At 37.7% G+C, this 17279-nt stretch overlaps 1 protein-coding gene across 1 annotated transcript in view; it reads right to left on the reverse strand.

The window, feature by feature from the left end:
* Positions 1-2088: 2088 nt before the first annotated feature.
* KIF27 (kinesin family member 27) overlaps positions 2089-17279 on the reverse strand; it is a 39822-nt gene continuing 24631 nt past the window's right edge. Inside the window, exons 6-18 of the mRNA XM_040091168.2 lie at positions 16481-16687; positions 15780-15952; positions 15258-15391; positions 14566-14721; positions 12055-12260; positions 10925-11122; positions 10468-10581; positions 9209-9385; positions 8378-8593; positions 7144-7350; positions 4764-4962; positions 4142-4306; positions 2089-3563 (exon numbers count right to left, since the gene is read on the reverse strand). Coding sequence (XP_039947102.1) covers positions 4161-4306; positions 4764-4962; positions 7144-7350; positions 8378-8593; positions 9209-9385; positions 10468-10581; positions 10925-11122; positions 12055-12260; positions 14566-14721; positions 15258-15391; positions 15780-15952; positions 16481-16687 — 2133 coding nt within the window. The 3' untranslated portion in view covers positions 2089-3563; positions 4142-4160. The remainder of the gene's footprint in view (positions 3564-4141; positions 4307-4763; positions 4963-7143; positions 7351-8377; positions 8594-9208; positions 9386-10467; positions 10582-10924; positions 11123-12054; positions 12261-14565; positions 14722-15257; positions 15392-15779; positions 15953-16480; positions 16688-17279) is intronic.

Raw genomic sequence — 17279 nt, forward strand, 5'->3', positions numbered from 1 at the left:
AATCAAAATTTAGAATTTTATTTTGAGACAAAACAGCAGTCTCCGATAGCCACAATTAAAAGGACAGCGTCGAACCCCGGGTTTCGGCGCTGGGTGAACGCAGTAACACACTCTGTCAGTATGTCACCCCCCAAGTTCACATTTTTGGTCTGAGGTGGTCCATTTTTATACACTGGTTCGCTGAGGAAAAATCGGGACTCCAAGACTCCCCCTGCCGAGGCAGCCTCACTTAGATATTCATGGTCGGGTTCTGGTGGGGTTGAAAGGATCTTCTCAGGAGAACAATGTCTTGATTGCTGTGTCCGGATACAGTGTAGAGATGTTAATGTTGGGCGGGGACGGATAAGATATCGATCTGATGTAATCATTCGGTTCTCCGGGTTCTCCATCTCCCTCTTCCGTCGTTTTGTTCTCCTCTAATGATTCCCGGCAGAAGTTTTCTCGTGTCCCTTTTCATGTAATTCTTGGCATACTTTTCTCATGTCCCTCCCGTGCAATCTCTAGCAAAAGAATTCTTCGTGTCCCCCTTTGTGCTGTCTCAGTCCCAGTTAACCCGTGGTATACACGATTAGAAATGAACTTACATCTTACAGAGAATGAATTACATATTATAACATTTAATTACATATAACACGAATTAACTTTAGGACATATATCACAGTAAATATTTTCTATGGTGCAGTAGATAAAGAAAATACATACCACCTCTCCAAATGAAGGGGGTTTAGTTTGGATCAGACTGGTAACAAAACAGATTACTTCATTCCACCCAGTAGTGTTCCATCTGTCAGGATATAATTATGCACACATTTTCCTGTGTGATCATAGGGTCCGCAGTTCTGAACTGTGGAATCAGTACCATCCTGAAGATAGCATATTTGAAAATTATTTTCAGAGTTGACCAGTAAACAAACAAACAAAGGAAGGATAAACAAATCAGTGAATCTACAATAAGACTTTCAGCATTATTATGAAATCTGAATAAATGTGGACTGCTAGTTACACTGTCTCATTTCTTTATAAAGTCTTATTTCACTGTTAGCATTTTCATGGAACTAGTTTTCAGAAGTCAGTAATAAGTTGTAACAGCATTACAGATTCATGGTACCTTTACTGGTAAAGACTTTTGTCCCTCTTTCCTCTCTTGCTACCCACCCATGTGAAGTGCTCTCTTCACACATACTTCTTTGGAAATGGCTTAGGGCTACAGTGTGTGGGGGAAAAAAAAAAAAAAAAAGTCTTCTTTAGAGTTACAGGTATTTTGCTTTGTCTACTCTTTGGTCTCTTCTCTGGTTCTTTCCCTCCAACTTCCATGTTTTCTGCTTGTTTTCCAGGTAACTGACAGAGATTTTCTAATATGCTTCTTATCAACCAGCTCCTACTCATAGTTGAACATTCTGTAATGTTCAACTTCAGCAACTATCACTAAATAAGATCCCAGGATTTAGTACTGCATTCAGTGGTGCACAAACACTGTACATTTTTATAGCCATGTTGCATTCAGTGAGAGCTAACATGGGACAGAAGAAATGTTTGAGCTTCATAGTACAAGAGGAATTGTTTATTATAGGCTAGCTCTGGAGAATGACACATGGCAGTTTCCTTAACACTGAACAGGCAAGGAAGAGCTTTTTCTGTGGTAGTTGCACATGTTGGCATTTCCATTTTGAAGCTGAAGGTACAAACAAGACACAGACCATAATATTTCAGAATCACAGAATGGTTTGGGTCAGAAGGGACTTTTCAACATCTAAGTCTGTTATGTAGTGTCTTGGCAGTCCCATTGCCAAGGGCAGAGACATCAAGGTGTTCAAAGCCCTGTTAAACCTGACCTTGAACACTTCCATGAATGGGGCATCCTAAACTTATTGTTATCCAAAACCTATTTCCACCCTGTTTGTTTTCTTAAATTCTATTCATTTTTTTTTTTTTTTTTTTTTTTTTTTTTTAATTTAAGAGTGACATATTGTTGGGAATATTTCTGTGCATTCAGTCCAATACTGAAGTAGTTTTAAAAAAATTCATATTTTCTCAGTTTTAAGAGTATTTCCTTTAAAGCTGCGGTATAGTAAGAATGGAGACCTGTACTTTGTTTCTTCCTGTTACATACAACTGAAATTGGAAATCGGATTCACCAGGAGGAAGAAAATATTTGTTCGGTAATAATTACACAGTACTGCCATTCACCACAGTGGCTAAGGAAAATTGCCTTCTTTCCCTGTTTTCAGTCTGTGTTACCATTGTCAAGATAGTATCTAAAGCAAAACCCAAAAAATTTCAACTAGGATTTAGCAATGTAACAAAATCCAGTAAAGAAGTATAGAATTATTTAAAATTATTTTATTACTATTTTTATTCACTGCTTAAAATACACTGAACAGAGTGACAGACTGGGAGTTCTCTGATACTTCAAAAAGTACTTTTACTTGTAGTTAGTATAGACAAGAACTTTGTTAACAGCTGTTTTCACTTGAATTCTTCAGAAGCAACTTCTGCTTCCTCTTGACTAGATAACAACACCAACCCTGTTATCTGAAATGAAATTTATCAGCAGATCAATAACTAAAAGTTACAACTTTTCTGAGTGCCTGACATAGGTAGGCAACATGGTTTTACAGCATCAGCAACTTGCAGCATGAACATGGTAAAAAGTTATCAGCACCTCATATTTTGCCCTTTCCATCCAAAAAGTTCACCATCTACAAAAACATCAGAGGGTCTTTCTGTTACTCTCATCTGAGAAGGTGCTGTTAATACAAGGCTCACCATTCTAACTTGTCATGTATCCTAGTAAGCAGTCTGAAAAAAAACAACTGAACCATGACAAATACGAAATTATTCATATATTGAAAAACAGTCTGCAACTATACTAGTACAACACACAAGAGACGTTCTACAAATTTAACTGCACTATACAAACAGAGATTTAATTATTTCTAAAGCTCAGTAACAAATTATGGTTCTATTGCATTGTATAGCAACACATTTCATAATGTACTAAAAAGAAAAATAACTAAATGCAGAGTATTTCTTATAAAACTTACAAATAGATGCATTGGAAAAAGTTGGAAATTGACAGGGGTCTTCTCCCTTCTTCCCACTGCTACAATTTGCCAAGGATAGATGTCTCCCCACATAGATACCTATCCTAAACTGCATGTTTCTTTGTATATTAGACACAGAATAATCTTTCTGAAGCTCATCTATAATCCAGTCTCTAGAATATTCATGTTCACAGTTTGATAGTGTACTTTATAGTAATGAATGTGTAGGCTCATTATCTTGCCTAGAGGGAAAGGGCTGAGCCCTAATTCACTCTGGAAGTAGAGGTATGTGATCTCTCTGTAGGAAGGCATAGTACTGAGCAGAAAAAACCAGAAGCATCTGTTCAGAGGAAGAGCCAGTCTTGCTGAGCCTTAACAAGAAACACCAACAGGCCAAGAAGGCTATATTGTACATGTGAGGTATTGTGGCGGCATTGAGAGGTATGCAAAACAGAAGCAGTCATGAAACTGAACCTTCTTTTCTCCTCCACATGAACAGTTCTGTTGTACATCTGGATTCTGGCAAGAAGGACATGGAACAATTAAAAACTTACACTAACAGTTGTTGGTTTTTGTTTGTTCAGTTGGTTGGGGGGGTTTTATGTCAAAGCACAATGTGGCAATAGAGACTACTTATTTGTCCCCTTCAAGTGTGTAAGTGCTCTTTTTCAGCTTGGCTAAAACAACTTAGTAACTGAAGTGTGGCATTTTCCATTGACAATCTCCCAGAAACTTTTAAGAAATTAAACGCATGGCATATAATGAAGCTGTTAGTTACAATACCATTCTGATGCTTTCAGACAGCAAAATTCCTTTGTCTTAACCGTAACAGTTTGAGGTTATAGATGTTGAAATTATGTTAGAATACAGAGAAAACAGAACAAGATTTTTAACCACTGGCACACCACTGCTACAGCTACAGCTATAAACAAATGTCTCTCACTTGAAATAGGGGTAGAGGTAGAGTATATTCCCGAAGAACAGTTAATGCAGTAAAAATATTATGTTTTACAGCTATCTGACATAGTTCTGTGTGTTCACCACTGTTCAAATGGTCTACTGACAATTGCATGAGCATTATGAGATAATATGCTTACATTTAGTGGATGACAGCAATTATTCAGATGATTCTCCAAGAAGGTCCTTCAGTTTCTTCTTCAGCTCTCGGCTAGTTTTCTTATAGAAAAATAAATCTTTTTCCAGTTGCTGGATTTTTACTTCATACCCTTTCAGGGTTTCTGCAATACCTTCACTATTTTGTTCTAGGAGACATAAAACTAGTTTAAGAACTAAGCATCTGTGTCAAAAATCAAGGTGCCCAACTAGACAGAGTATCTTGATGGCACTTTGCTTGCAATGTGCATGTTTTAACTAACATGAAATAAGATCAAAAAGGCTGTGCCAATCACACTTTTAGTTGTAATAATATTTAGAAGATCAAAGTCAACAGAATCAGTATCTTACAACTTTTCAATATCAGTAAATTCAATATGAAAATACAACAATTATAATACTGCTTTAAAAAAAAAATCCATTTTGCATTCATACAGACACCATGTGTCTCTTCCTTGACATCTTACATAGCGATAAGAATTAGTGATAAACAAAATATATCTCTGAACCTTATTCATTTTTTTTCAGTTAGAATACAGTATTTCTCTGTTAATAACAACAACAACAACAAAATTGATGTATAATCCCTACCAAAGAGGAAAATACCTTTGAAATGATTCAATATAAACTGTATTTTTTTCTCATGTTCTTGGCGCTGGTGAGTCAGCTGCCTGTCGCACTGCAGCTTGAGGTGTTCAAGTGCAGATTCTAACTCACACATCATGTTTTTCTGGTGTATGGACTTCAATTCCTGTTCTTCAATCTGCACTTGTAACTTTCGTTCAGATTCACGAAGGCCAACAATCTTAGAAAGAAACACTTATTTTGATTTATCAAACCATTTTAAGAAAACTTTTTCCCTTCAGCCTAACAGATTAAAACATAAAAAAGCACTGGATCTCTACAAGTAATTAAGCTTATACTGGAAGAGACTTGCCACTGCTACATGCTGACACTTCAGAACTGGACTGCATACATTTTGATCACATGGACTAGTGCATTTTTTTAATACCCTGTGCAAAGTTTAAACCGAAAGAACATTGCTTTCCAGATTCTGAAAAACTTCCAACTTGCATCCCACAGGTAACTTTTTTACAAAATTACCAAAGGTTCACTCAAGGTCACAAAGACACCGTGCCATAATGCATTTAATATTTATGTTTCCAGATGTCCGTATGATTCCCAGGCATGTAGCTGCACACACTGCAGAGAGTGTATGCAGAATCAGTTTATACTGGTGTCATGGTCTGACGCTGGCTAAAATGAAAAATAATTTACCTATATTCCCCTGCGATAATTTAGCAGAGGAGGAGGAAAGAAAAACTAAAGGGCTCATAAACTGAGATAAGGACCAGGAGGAAACACTCTAAAGGCCTTCAGCCCCTCCTTCCTTCCCACTGACAGTGCAGGGAGTAAGAGATTTCCTTAGTTTTTTCACTTGAAATCTTTCTTCAGTTCACTTTGGAAGAGGATTTTTTTTTTTTTGGCATGCCGTGGCATCCTTCCCACGGGAGACAGTTCTCTGTGAACGAGCATTTTCTATCATGGTTCTAATTAACAAGAGTAACAGTCCCACCCGACCTACTGTGAGTCCCTCCCATGTACAATGCAGTCTCCTTAAAACTGCATAGTGTGGGTCATTCAGTTCATGGGGTGTAATCTTTTAAGGATGAGCTGTTCTAGTTTGGAAGCAATGGCTCTCTTTCTCTATCTTCTCTCTCTGTTTGAGTTTCCCATGAAATTACAGCTTTTCAGCACTCACTCCAGCATGAGCACCTTTTCACAGGGGCTGTGGGTGGATCTCTGCATCCCCCTATGCATTTCATGAATTACAGGGAAATAGTCTGTAGTATTACAGTCCTCACCACGGCTTGTAGAAGAATCTCAGCTCCGACATCTGGAGCACCTCCTCTCCTTTCCTTTCACTGACCTTAGTGTCACCATGTTGTTCTCCTCACATGTCTTCACCTCCTTTTTTCTGACTTAGAAGAAAACTGCTGTCCATAAGTTCATTTGTCCTCAAGTTCTACCTATTGAAAAGTTCTTACAGGGTTTTGTAGCACTAAAAGGTTGATTTTGTCTGGGCTCTGTATTGGACAATTGCTCGCTATGCCCCTTGCTATTGGCCACATGGTACCCACCAGCACCACATGGGCAGCGCCGGCCACCACGGCGCTGGCACCAATCCGTGCCTCTCTTCATGTGGGGCACCTGAAAGGAGAAGCCACTACCGCTGTCCCTGCCTTTCTGTCCGCAGCACGGTTGGCAAAAAGCGGCCAAGCAGGCACAGTTCACTGCTGGCCACATGCGTAGAGGGCAGCAGCCGCATGGCCATGGCAGCCACGTGGCCACCACAGCACCCCCACCAGTCCTCAGAAAAGGAAAACTGCACGTGATTCTTTTCCTTCTTAAGTATCTCATCACAGAGGCATTATTAACTTCTCTAATGGGGCCATCAACATGTCCATTGTCAGAGCCTTCAAGATTGTCTCTGCTGGATACAGTAGAAGCTTCAAGGAGCTTTCTCTCAGAAGCCGCTTCTGTGGCTCCGTCTGCCCCCACTAAAAGCCAGGCTGTGTTAAACCAACACAACCGGATTTAGGAGAAAGACAATAGGAATAGCAGCCTGAGCTTTATGAAGCTTTCTGAAAGCCTGCAATCAGGATGAATTTGAACACCACTATTTAAACATGTTGTTTCTCCACAAGTTAGCAACACAGCACTGGAAAGGGGCCAGGTAATTTCCAGGTTTGCAGCACCTTTCTAGCTAATGACAGCAAAACAGATACACCGAGTTAACCCACAAGTATTCTATTCAAGTTAATATAAAAATAAAAATAAAAATAAAAATAATTTAATAGCGGATCTATGTAACCTGAAGATATATTTACCAAAAGCTTCTTAAATTTATTTTTATTTCTTGCCGCCAATATCTAGACTAGTAATAGAAAATGGAATAAAATATTATTCATTAGACAAAACAAACCTTGTTGAAATAACTGATGATGATAGCTCTGAGCTCAGCAGCAGACAGGGAAACTAGTTTCCCTATTACATTATGCTTGCTTTGTGAAAGATTCTGAGAAGATGACCTAAGTAACTGCTGGCAATTATGAATACTTTCATTCTTGTAATCAATTGCAGCTACAAGGGCTTCAATTCCTTCTTCTAGCTGGAAAAGAATATGTTCTTCCTACAGAGAAACACATGAGTGAGATCGTTAAAAAAAAAAAAGCTCAGAATTAATCTTTCAAGACATCTTTAACTTCATTCTCAAGAGCATTCTCAAACCTAAACTTAATGTAAGATGAACTAGTTGTAGCACAGAGAGTGGAATGGAGAAAATAAGAGGTAGAGTGCAAATCTAGAACATTTGTCTTTTCTGGCTATAGCACTCTTACCACAATACAGAGGTTGATCAAATGGCTCATCACAAAACTAGAAGTCATGTTTCTCTTTTTATCCTTCCCTCATCCTCACCACAGTTTGACTTCTGCCTTTTTTTTTTTTTTTTTTTTTTTTTTTTTAATGTACTAGTTTTCTGTTGGATTAATGAATTAATCAGTCAGTAAGGAGTTTGGTGACCATAAATTGTGCACGAAAGTGGAAGAAGTGCCTAGCCTGAAGCACTGCAGATTTTGATGAGTGAGGCAAGTAGGGATCTTTCTGGAACATTATCACCTCAGCCATGTCTCATATTGCTTCTCAAGACCTACAAGTAATCTGTGCATTTTATGTGAATTTATCTTCAATATAATGGTACTGATCAACTGCAAGTAATGGGCCATCCATGTAATATGAATTATTTTCACTGTAAAAATACATAGTCTTTCAGATAAAGTTTGCTTTTTCACAAGATTCTGTGAAAAAATCAAAGGTCATCACTATGTGAATACATGCTTGTTCTGTATACTGACATTAAAATTCCTGCCTGTGATAAACTGAGTGATTTCCAGTTCTTTTACTTCTCATTATATGACTCTTAGACCAACAGAGTTTGGCAAGGCACCATCTGACTTATGGTCTTCTGATCTTAAACTTCATTCACTAGTACATAATTGGTGTTATCATAGTGGTATTCTAAAATTGCTATTTACAAAAGTATCCATCTTCTCCTCATTTCTAGCTTACCTGATACTTGGAGACATTTTAGGTTCTCACCAGAATTCATTATTAAACAATACCTAAAACCCGTATTTATCTCAGAGGTTCTTACTTACTTCAGTTGACAACACTTTACCATCTTTCAGTTTCTCATCCATACTATTTCTCCTTCTGAGCAGCTGATCCCTTTCCATTTGGAGAGCCTGAATTTTTTCCAAAATGTCTGACTTGTCTTCAGTGGCGCTGCCCTGAAGCTGCATACTTTTATCACATAGCTCCTGGTCCAGCATGCTTAAGCGGGTAGACAATTTCATACTATCTTTGTTTAAAGCCTAAAAAAAACCACAAAAAAATCGTAACAACCACAGATATAAAAATGAGACATTCCTTTCCAGTAAGAGAAAAGTAGTGAAAAAATTGTTTCTTGCAATGGGACCTAATTTACTTTGAGTGGACAGATACTATAAAAAAAAAAACAAAGGCAAACCAAAAATGCTTAATGTGCAATATTCTACATAATAAAAATAAAGTTGCTAGTCATTATACATAGCAATGATACTTTGTTCTCACTTTCTACTGAAAAGTAAATATTGCATGATATTTCCCTACTGTGTTCTCTAGATTGCAAAAGGACTTAGTCATATTCATAAATAATATATCACACATATCATATCATTCAATGCTCTGCAATAACAGAATTCCACAGTTTAGAATTGTTTTGGTTTTGTTTTGTTGTTGCAATTTTGGAGAGAAAAAGTGAATAAAAATGACTGTGTTAATTACATTTTAAATGTGATTTGGTCAAGCTACATAATACCTTCATCACACTGGTATAGACGCAGGAGGTCCCTTGAGCCTCCTCTGCTATCTTATCTGCCCTCCCCCACCACCAGTCATTCAGTTAGCCTTATGATTGTGGTGAGTCTTGCAATTTTTTCTTGAATCACCTGGCTAGACCTCAGTTTCTTGATTTCCAGGTGGCTTTTTTCTTGCAATAACACTTCTTTTTTTGCTACAATGGCTTCTCTTTTCTTTAAATCTTCTTCTAGTTCTGCTAACTGTTGGCGCTGCTGAAGAATTCTTTCCATTTCTTCATCCAGCCACTTCTTCTGCTCTTCTAACTTCTAAAGTTTCAAGAGAGACCCAGTGAGCATTGACCAGGACATTTTGAGTCAGAATGTTATGATTATGTTTTACCTTTCTTCAGAATTACTGATAAAACTGTGGAAGACATTAACTTTTCTAATGTCAATATTAATTCTGCAACAGAATCCTTACACAGAGTACGACAGAAACTGGACTGGCTTAAAAGGGCCTTTACCAATGTTATGTTGCTACATTTCATATAAATAAATTTGCATCATATGTAGTATCTTTTCTAAAGAACATATTTTTAAAAACTAGTTATATAAATAGATGTCATCTATCCAAGCATATCAACTAAGTTTAGATAGGTTTAGAACCACAAAAATTCAGCTAGCCCATCCTCATTGCATTTAATTGCCCAAAAACAGCTCTTTGCAGAAAAACAGTAAGTGACAAATAATGATGTTGAAAGAATAAAAGACAGTAAATGACAGCTCGGATCCTGCCAGAATGGTCCATTATAAACTTATTCTGAAGCCACAGCTTATTACTGGACATATTCCTGTTAAGGCTAAAATGTTTTCTTTATTTAACTTTTAAAAATTCTTTTCACCTTTAAAGACTTAGGGTAATCCATATTCCAGTGTCCACATCTGAAATAATGTAGGATACATATTACATAGGATACACACTTTCCTAACACTTTTATCAACAGTCGAAACCAGAAATCACTGTAATTTATGTCAGAGTATAAACCAAAACAAAATTAAAACACAAACAACCCACGGAACACTTAAAACACAGCACATCAAGGTCACTGTCAAATCTACCAGACAACCATACCTGCTGAATTCACAGGTTTCTGATTCAGTATTTTTGACAAATTATAGAGGGAAAAAACCCAACAACAAAAGAGGAGACTAAAGACCCTCCTTTCTTTCATTCAAAAAGAGTAGAGAACTGCTAAGCTCTACTCACAGTTTCTGCTACAACAAAAAAAAGAAGACAAAACTATGATGGAATACTCTTTTCCCAAACAATTTACAAAAACAGATGACTAGGGATGAAGAAAGATTTTTTTTATTCCAAGGGTTACACATGTTTGGAATAGATTAACTACCTGTAGTTTCTGTGAAGTTGCTGCTGAGTTATTTTTCTTCTTTTTAAACACAGCAATTTCTTTATCCTTAAGTTTAAGGATCTTCTGTTGTAGCTCCATCTTAAGTAGAAGCTCCTGTGAACAAAGAAAATGCACCATTCTTCCTACATCAGTCAGTCAAATACATGTGAGAGACCCCACAAGCTATAATCTGAAATACTGACCCTTAATATATTTATAAAACTGCAATTCAGAACAAGACATCAGGTAGCAAAATGAAAAGAAAAAGCTGAAAGAGAAAGGCAAAATGGAGATTAATGTAAAATATTTATAGACAATTTCTTTGGTGCATGTATCAAGAAATTCATTAAGTCATCATTGAAAATTAGGGAAAGCCTGGTAGTATAGTTTACTGGGGAAGAAGGGACAAAAATTATTCATCCTAATCTTTGTCATTGGGAAACAGGAAGAATCCTACTTTAATTTGTTGTTGGTCCTGCTGAAGCTCTGCTTCCAGTTGCTTCTTCTTTTCACTCTCCTCACACAGTTTCTTCTGTATCTGGGATTGCTCATGCTTCATCTGAGCCACTTTCTGCTCAAGTTCTCTTGCTTCTCTCTCACTTTGGTTAGATAATGAAGCCAGATTCTTGGTGTCTTGCTGCTTCTTCTGTAAGGTCTGAATGATGATGTCAAATTGCAGTTTAAGGGCAGGAAAACTTGTAACAAATGACTTGTAACTCTATGACTTAACTTCATTCTTTATCTCATGGAATTCTTAGGGTCAGCAAGACTTACTAACTTCTGCCCAGACAATCGCTTGTTATTGCTATAGTTTCTGAGCTCTCTGGTAAAATTGGCATAGGCAGAATTAATCATGAAAAGGTATGGTTCATGTATGCCGATACAGTAAAAGTACTAAAATCTAGCAGAAACTACATTTCTGGAAAATTTGTAGAGACACAATGATGTCAGAATGCTGGTGTCAAAGTGCTGGTCCTGAGCTCAAGTCAATAAGCAAACTACCTCTTTCTCTACAGAACTTTTCTGACCTGCCATTCTAGGATTAAGAGGCACAGAGCACCTAAATTGGCCCTATACAGAATACTAACTTAGATGTAGCAGAACTTAGAAGGTCAGTGTCAAACAAATATGCCTGTATTGGGCCTGATCTTGCAAAGCATCACAGGGATTTGCTTAGAGCTAGAATTTATATAGTATTTTCATAAAACATCAATTTTATTTACAGAACATAATAAATTTGTAATACCCTCTCTTGGATAAGTTCTTCTATTGCCCTATATACAATGATGTATGGACATCTCATATCTCCCAAGAGTTTCTTTAGCTTCTTATATACCAAGAAGCTATTTTATGCATCTAACCGAGCAGATGTTATATACCAAGCAGATCTTATATACCAAGAAGCTATTTTATGTATCTAACCAAGCAGATGTTAACGAGCACTTTGAGTATAATAGTATTAAGTTTGTCACTAGCTACTTCAATCCAACCAGCTTCCAGTGTGTAAAACAGGTAAGAATTTTACAAGCTTAAGGTTCAGACAGTGAGACAGAGATTTGCAAATCCTAATAATCAGATCAGAAATACCTGCACTTTCAACTTAGCAGCCTCCATCTTCTTCTGGCATTCTTTCTGTAACATGACTTTCTCAGGAATCTCTCTCAGCTCTTTACTGTCCAGCTCCTGAAGCTGCTTTTGCATTTCAGCCAGTTCTCTTTTGGCCTGCTCAATTTCTTGCTCAAGTTTACTTATCTTCAAAGAATACTGCCCGCTTACAGACTGAGCATCCTTACCTTAAAGACAGCATACACAAATAGTTTAAAACCAACAGGATAATGAGTTGAAATATAATACTCACTTTTGGAATTGAAACATTACTTACTTTGTGCTGGCTAAGTCAGTAATTTCTGATACATTTTTGAACACTAAAGGAACCTGCAGTTCCTTTTAACTCTGAAATGGAGATAACAAGGATCCTAAATCTGAATGTTTCATGAGTTAACTCATGCCACCAAATAAAGTGCCATTCTGAGTGCCAGAGTTAAATTCTTCTGCCTACTCTAGATTTTGGCAAAATGGCTATCCTTTATTTAATAATTTTGTTTGTTTGTTTTTCTCAGAAGACTATGCCATTTATTTATTACTCAACTTCCAGCTTAGCAATTTTTAAATAATCTTGGATTGTGGTTCTACTCTGTGGCTTGTCCCGTTTGGGAAATCTGGGAAGGCAGAGAATCTTTCTCAGAACCACTTCGAGAGAAGGTAAACAAAGGAGAAGAGTGTGATTGAAGGGCCTGAGGTAATAGATCCTTCCTCCCATCACAAGGCTAGTTTCTGTATCAGGACAGATGTGTACGGGATGCAGGCTACCAGGGACAATGACTTTTTCCTTCATCCACTTCTGACTCACATTTCTCTACTATTATAGATTATAGAAGACACAGTGTCCTAGGTTACAATGTAAGATGTGCCCAAAGTATGTATTCTATCACCATCTACATGAGCTGTTGAAGCTAGGTTGGGCCGTGTTTCCCTTGCCCCCTCCCTCCAGACTATCTTCTGTTAATGCCCCATCAATGCCCTGCTGCATGACTCATAGATAACTCCCTCCAGGAGCTATCTCTGTTTAATGGGCAATCAAGGACCCATTGCAAGACTGATAAAATGATATCAGCCCATTGTGAGATGCTCTGCCCAGGGGGAGGAGCCAAGCATTCCCACCTGGATATAAACTGGGATTTGGGACAGCACAGGCAGCCTTACCCACTGGATTCCCAGAGGACAAGAGCTACCAGACCTTTCTGCAGGAACATGGCTTTGACAAGACCACTTCATCTGGACTGCTACCACCACGGTTTCAGGTTGTATTCTGGCTCGGTCAGTGATCTTTTGTACTATTGCATGTGTTTTATTTTATTTTATTTTGTTTTACCTTTTTTTCTCTCCTATTAAATTGTTTTTTCTGACTTGGAGTCTCTCGCTAGTTTTGCCTTCAAGCCAGTACACACAGTGATGTATCTTTTCTCCTATCCCAGACACTATCTCACAAATACACGTCTACAAAGACATCAGTAGCACTGACCATACATTAAAAATTACACTACTGTTGGATAAAAGCAATAATCAGAAAAACAAAAAAATATTTAACAAATAATCTTCTGTATTGGATTATGTAACCTAAAAATGTGTATTCTATATCATCTGTTGAAAGCTGTTTTGGGGCCGGGGGGAAGGAGGAGGATGCCTTCTGATAATGGCCCAGCCATTAAATCCAGGTGGGGCAGTGTTTCTTATCTCTTTCACCACCCCTCCATCCTCCAGGGGGACATCTTCTGATAATGGGCCATTAGGACCCACCAATGACATGACACATTCCATCATCCCATTGTGAGATGCTCCACACAGTAGAGGAGGAGCCAGCTGTTCCTAGCTAGGTAAAACCTGGGACTGAAGAACACAAGGTATCCTGTTTTTCCACTGGATTCCTGGAGGAGGACTGGACCCATCTCATCACCACTGGACTTTCTACAGGACCATTTCTACCCCACAGAACCACATCTGTTACTCTAGGAAGACTTATTTGGACTGCTTCCAACACCCTGACCAACAGGGTGGCAGGTCGTATCCCTGACTCTGTCAGGGTTATTTCCAAGATCTTTATTTGCTTCCTTGCTTGTTTTTTTGTACTACTACATTTGTATTTTCCTTTTTTTAAATATTCTTAGTAAAGAACTGTTACTCCTATTTCCCATATCTTTGCCTGAGAGTCCCCAATTGCAAAATTACAATAATTTGGAGGCAAGAGGGTTTACATTCTCCATTCCAAGGGAGGCTCTAGATTTCCCTAACAAACAACTGTCTTTCAAAACCAAGACATCTTCATATCATAGTAGAGTAGACTGTAATCAAAACTTCCAGTGCAATCATATCAAGTAATTAGCAAAATTTAAGGAATTTTAAGTTGTTAAAAGTATTATTGTCTAAGATAGTTATGCAAAAACTAAGACATACAGGACTTTAGGTTTTCTGTGCCTTTTCATTTGTTTCTGAATGTCTTCATTCCCTACAGTATCAAGTACCCCGACAGCAGCCAGTTACCTGTTCTTACTAATTCCTTAATAAGTTCCTCTTTCCTTTTGATATTAAGTGCAAGTTCTCTTATTTTTTGCTCAGCCTTGGCAAGTCTCAACTCTGAATTCCTTAACTTCTGCATATTAAAAACATGGATTTTCTGGAGGCTGTCAATCTCTTCACCTTGGGGAAAAAAAAAAAAAAAAAAACCAAAAAAAACAAAGCAAAATAGAGTTATAAAATCTGGAAAAGATCCTGTATTCAAAAGGTCTGCAATATTGACTGTGTGCAGTACTTCCATATGAAGTACAAGAATCAAAAGGAGAGAAGAGAGCAGGGTATTTTTCCCTGCCTTGTATCTAAACAGGAAAAAAAAGGATGGTTTGCACTTGCATTTCAAGACCCTAAGTCTGAAAAATATTCCAGAAACCACTTCAGTATTTCTGGTAGGATAATAGCATGCATTTTCTTTCACTGAAGCAGTACTAAAGATTTATATCTGACTAGCTTTTTGAAGAGTGAACTGCTTTCTGGCTAGTAGGTATTGCTTAGAGTTTACTAATCTCAGTTTAGGAATGGAAAAGAAAAACAAAAATTGGAAAACCTACATTAAATTACAAATACACATATTTTGCTGGGAAAACTAACTACATGTGCTAAAGACATTATTGCATATTCTGATACTGTAGTAATATTTGCTCTAATGACTTCCATTATACCTGTGGTTGTGTCAGTTTGTAGCACAGATTTATTGGACAAACCAGACTTGTCTACTCGACATTTCATGTCACTTAGATCAGGAAGGAAGCACGGAGAAGTGTGATTTTGTGTCCATGTTCGGTTCATGGAATGCCTATGGAAGAATGATAAACATGCTACTCTTAAAATATACAGGGATTTTTTTTTTTTTTTCTTGAAGCATCATGCAAAGCAGGCAATTTTAACAAAGAAGAATCTCAAACGTACAGAAGCATTTATACCTTCTTTCTCATCCACACCACTCCCACACACACCATCACCCAATCTCCCAATCTTTAAGGTAGATTCTGATCCCCAAGCACGGATTATGCAATCTTTGCTTGGCCTACATATATTAAACTTATTTTGCAGTATGCCTACTTGGTCCCACAGATTTACTATACATATCATTACAGATGGTCTCGTATCATAGAAGGATTAAGCAGTAATACTACCTTTACTATACATTATTCTGTAACAAAAGTTAAAGAACAAAAAATTACTTATATGAGGTTTTCTCTTCACTGCCTGCATTGTCTTCCTCTTCATCACTCTGATCAGAGAGGTGGTGAAGGACTTTATCTTGATCTTCTAACTTGCTCAGTAAAATCTGTCTGCGAACATGGAATTCTGCCATTATCTGAGCCAGGGACAAGATAGGGGGGCTGGTATACCCCTGTCAAAAAGCACATGAAAATAGTGATGGGTAAAAATACTTGCATCAATTTAGCAATTCGTTACTCATATTTTAAAAAATATTTCACCATCTGATCTTGTAAGCAAAATTACACAGGTTTTCTACAATAACTCTGAAAATCTCTGTAAGAAAAAGTTTTGCAAGAGCCTAGAGTTGTTCCAAGTGTGGAAGAGGGCACTCACTGTTAGCAATTCATTATCCCATGTATTCAACATATTGGTACGAATAATAATTAATTTCTTATAACGTTTCATATTGAACCCTCAAAATCTCCAGAAAACCAGCTGGGGGGTTAAAACATAAGAGCCATAGTACTTATAGGTGGGAATTTGAAACCTAAATATTTTGGATAATTGTGGCATAAACAAATGTTACAAAACTAATTTTTCAGAGTCTTTAGTGGGAAGTTAAGCAGCAGTATCTGAGAAGGCCACCCTATGTTATCATGTCATGTCTAATCATTGGCCTATAATTATTACAAAGTAGAAGGGGGAAGGTAGACCTTACCTTTTGGATCTCTGTTCCTGAAGGCACATGAAGCGGGCATAGCAGGTTTTTTGTGACCGGGACTCCGTAGGGCCTCCTAGCAAATGCCACGACAGCTGGCCCATCTTCATAAGTACTTGAGAAATCTAAAGATTTCCCATCAGTAAACTTCTCTAATTTCAATTTTAACTGATCAATGAACATTTGCTGTTCCACCATTTTCTCAGTCTCATGGGAAAAAAAAATAATAAAGCAAAAGCAAAACTGAGCTCTGTATCATATTCACAACTTCTAATTCCTCAAAAGGTCATGAATCTCGTAAATCACCCACTGACCTTAAATTATTCTATAGGGCAACAAACTGAGAATTCTACGACATATAATCAGTCTTAGCACACTCACCTCCCCCCCCCCATCCCCCAGTCCAGTAAAGTTTAAACACATTTTTGTTCAGAAAGACCTACCCCGTGTCCTGGGTTAAAGAAAGAGTGCCAATGTGGGGTGTAACCGAATTGAGTATTCTAGCCATTTCTGACAACTGTTAATAATGCATGCACCTGGCACCTCAGGCTACAAGCTGGATGTTAAATGAGATAAAGGAGAAGAGCCAAACCCTGTGAGAAGGGGAGTGTTTCTTTTTCTTCACAAGTGATTCTGCAGCGCTAACTCCTGAGGAAACACTAGCACAGACCCACAGATCCTGAGGGGGTAATTTCTGCCAATGGGCCATAATTGCTCAACAGCACCACCCTAATGGGCAGCTGTAACAACTTAGACCACCAAGGACTCCCAAAAATATTTCATAACTCACAGGATTACA

This window comes from Hirundo rustica, chromosome Z, assembly GCF_015227805.2.
Source record: "Hirundo rustica isolate bHirRus1 chromosome Z, bHirRus1.pri.v3, whole genome shotgun sequence".
Lineage (NCBI taxonomy): Eukaryota > Metazoa > Chordata > Aves > Passeriformes > Hirundinidae > Hirundo > Hirundo rustica.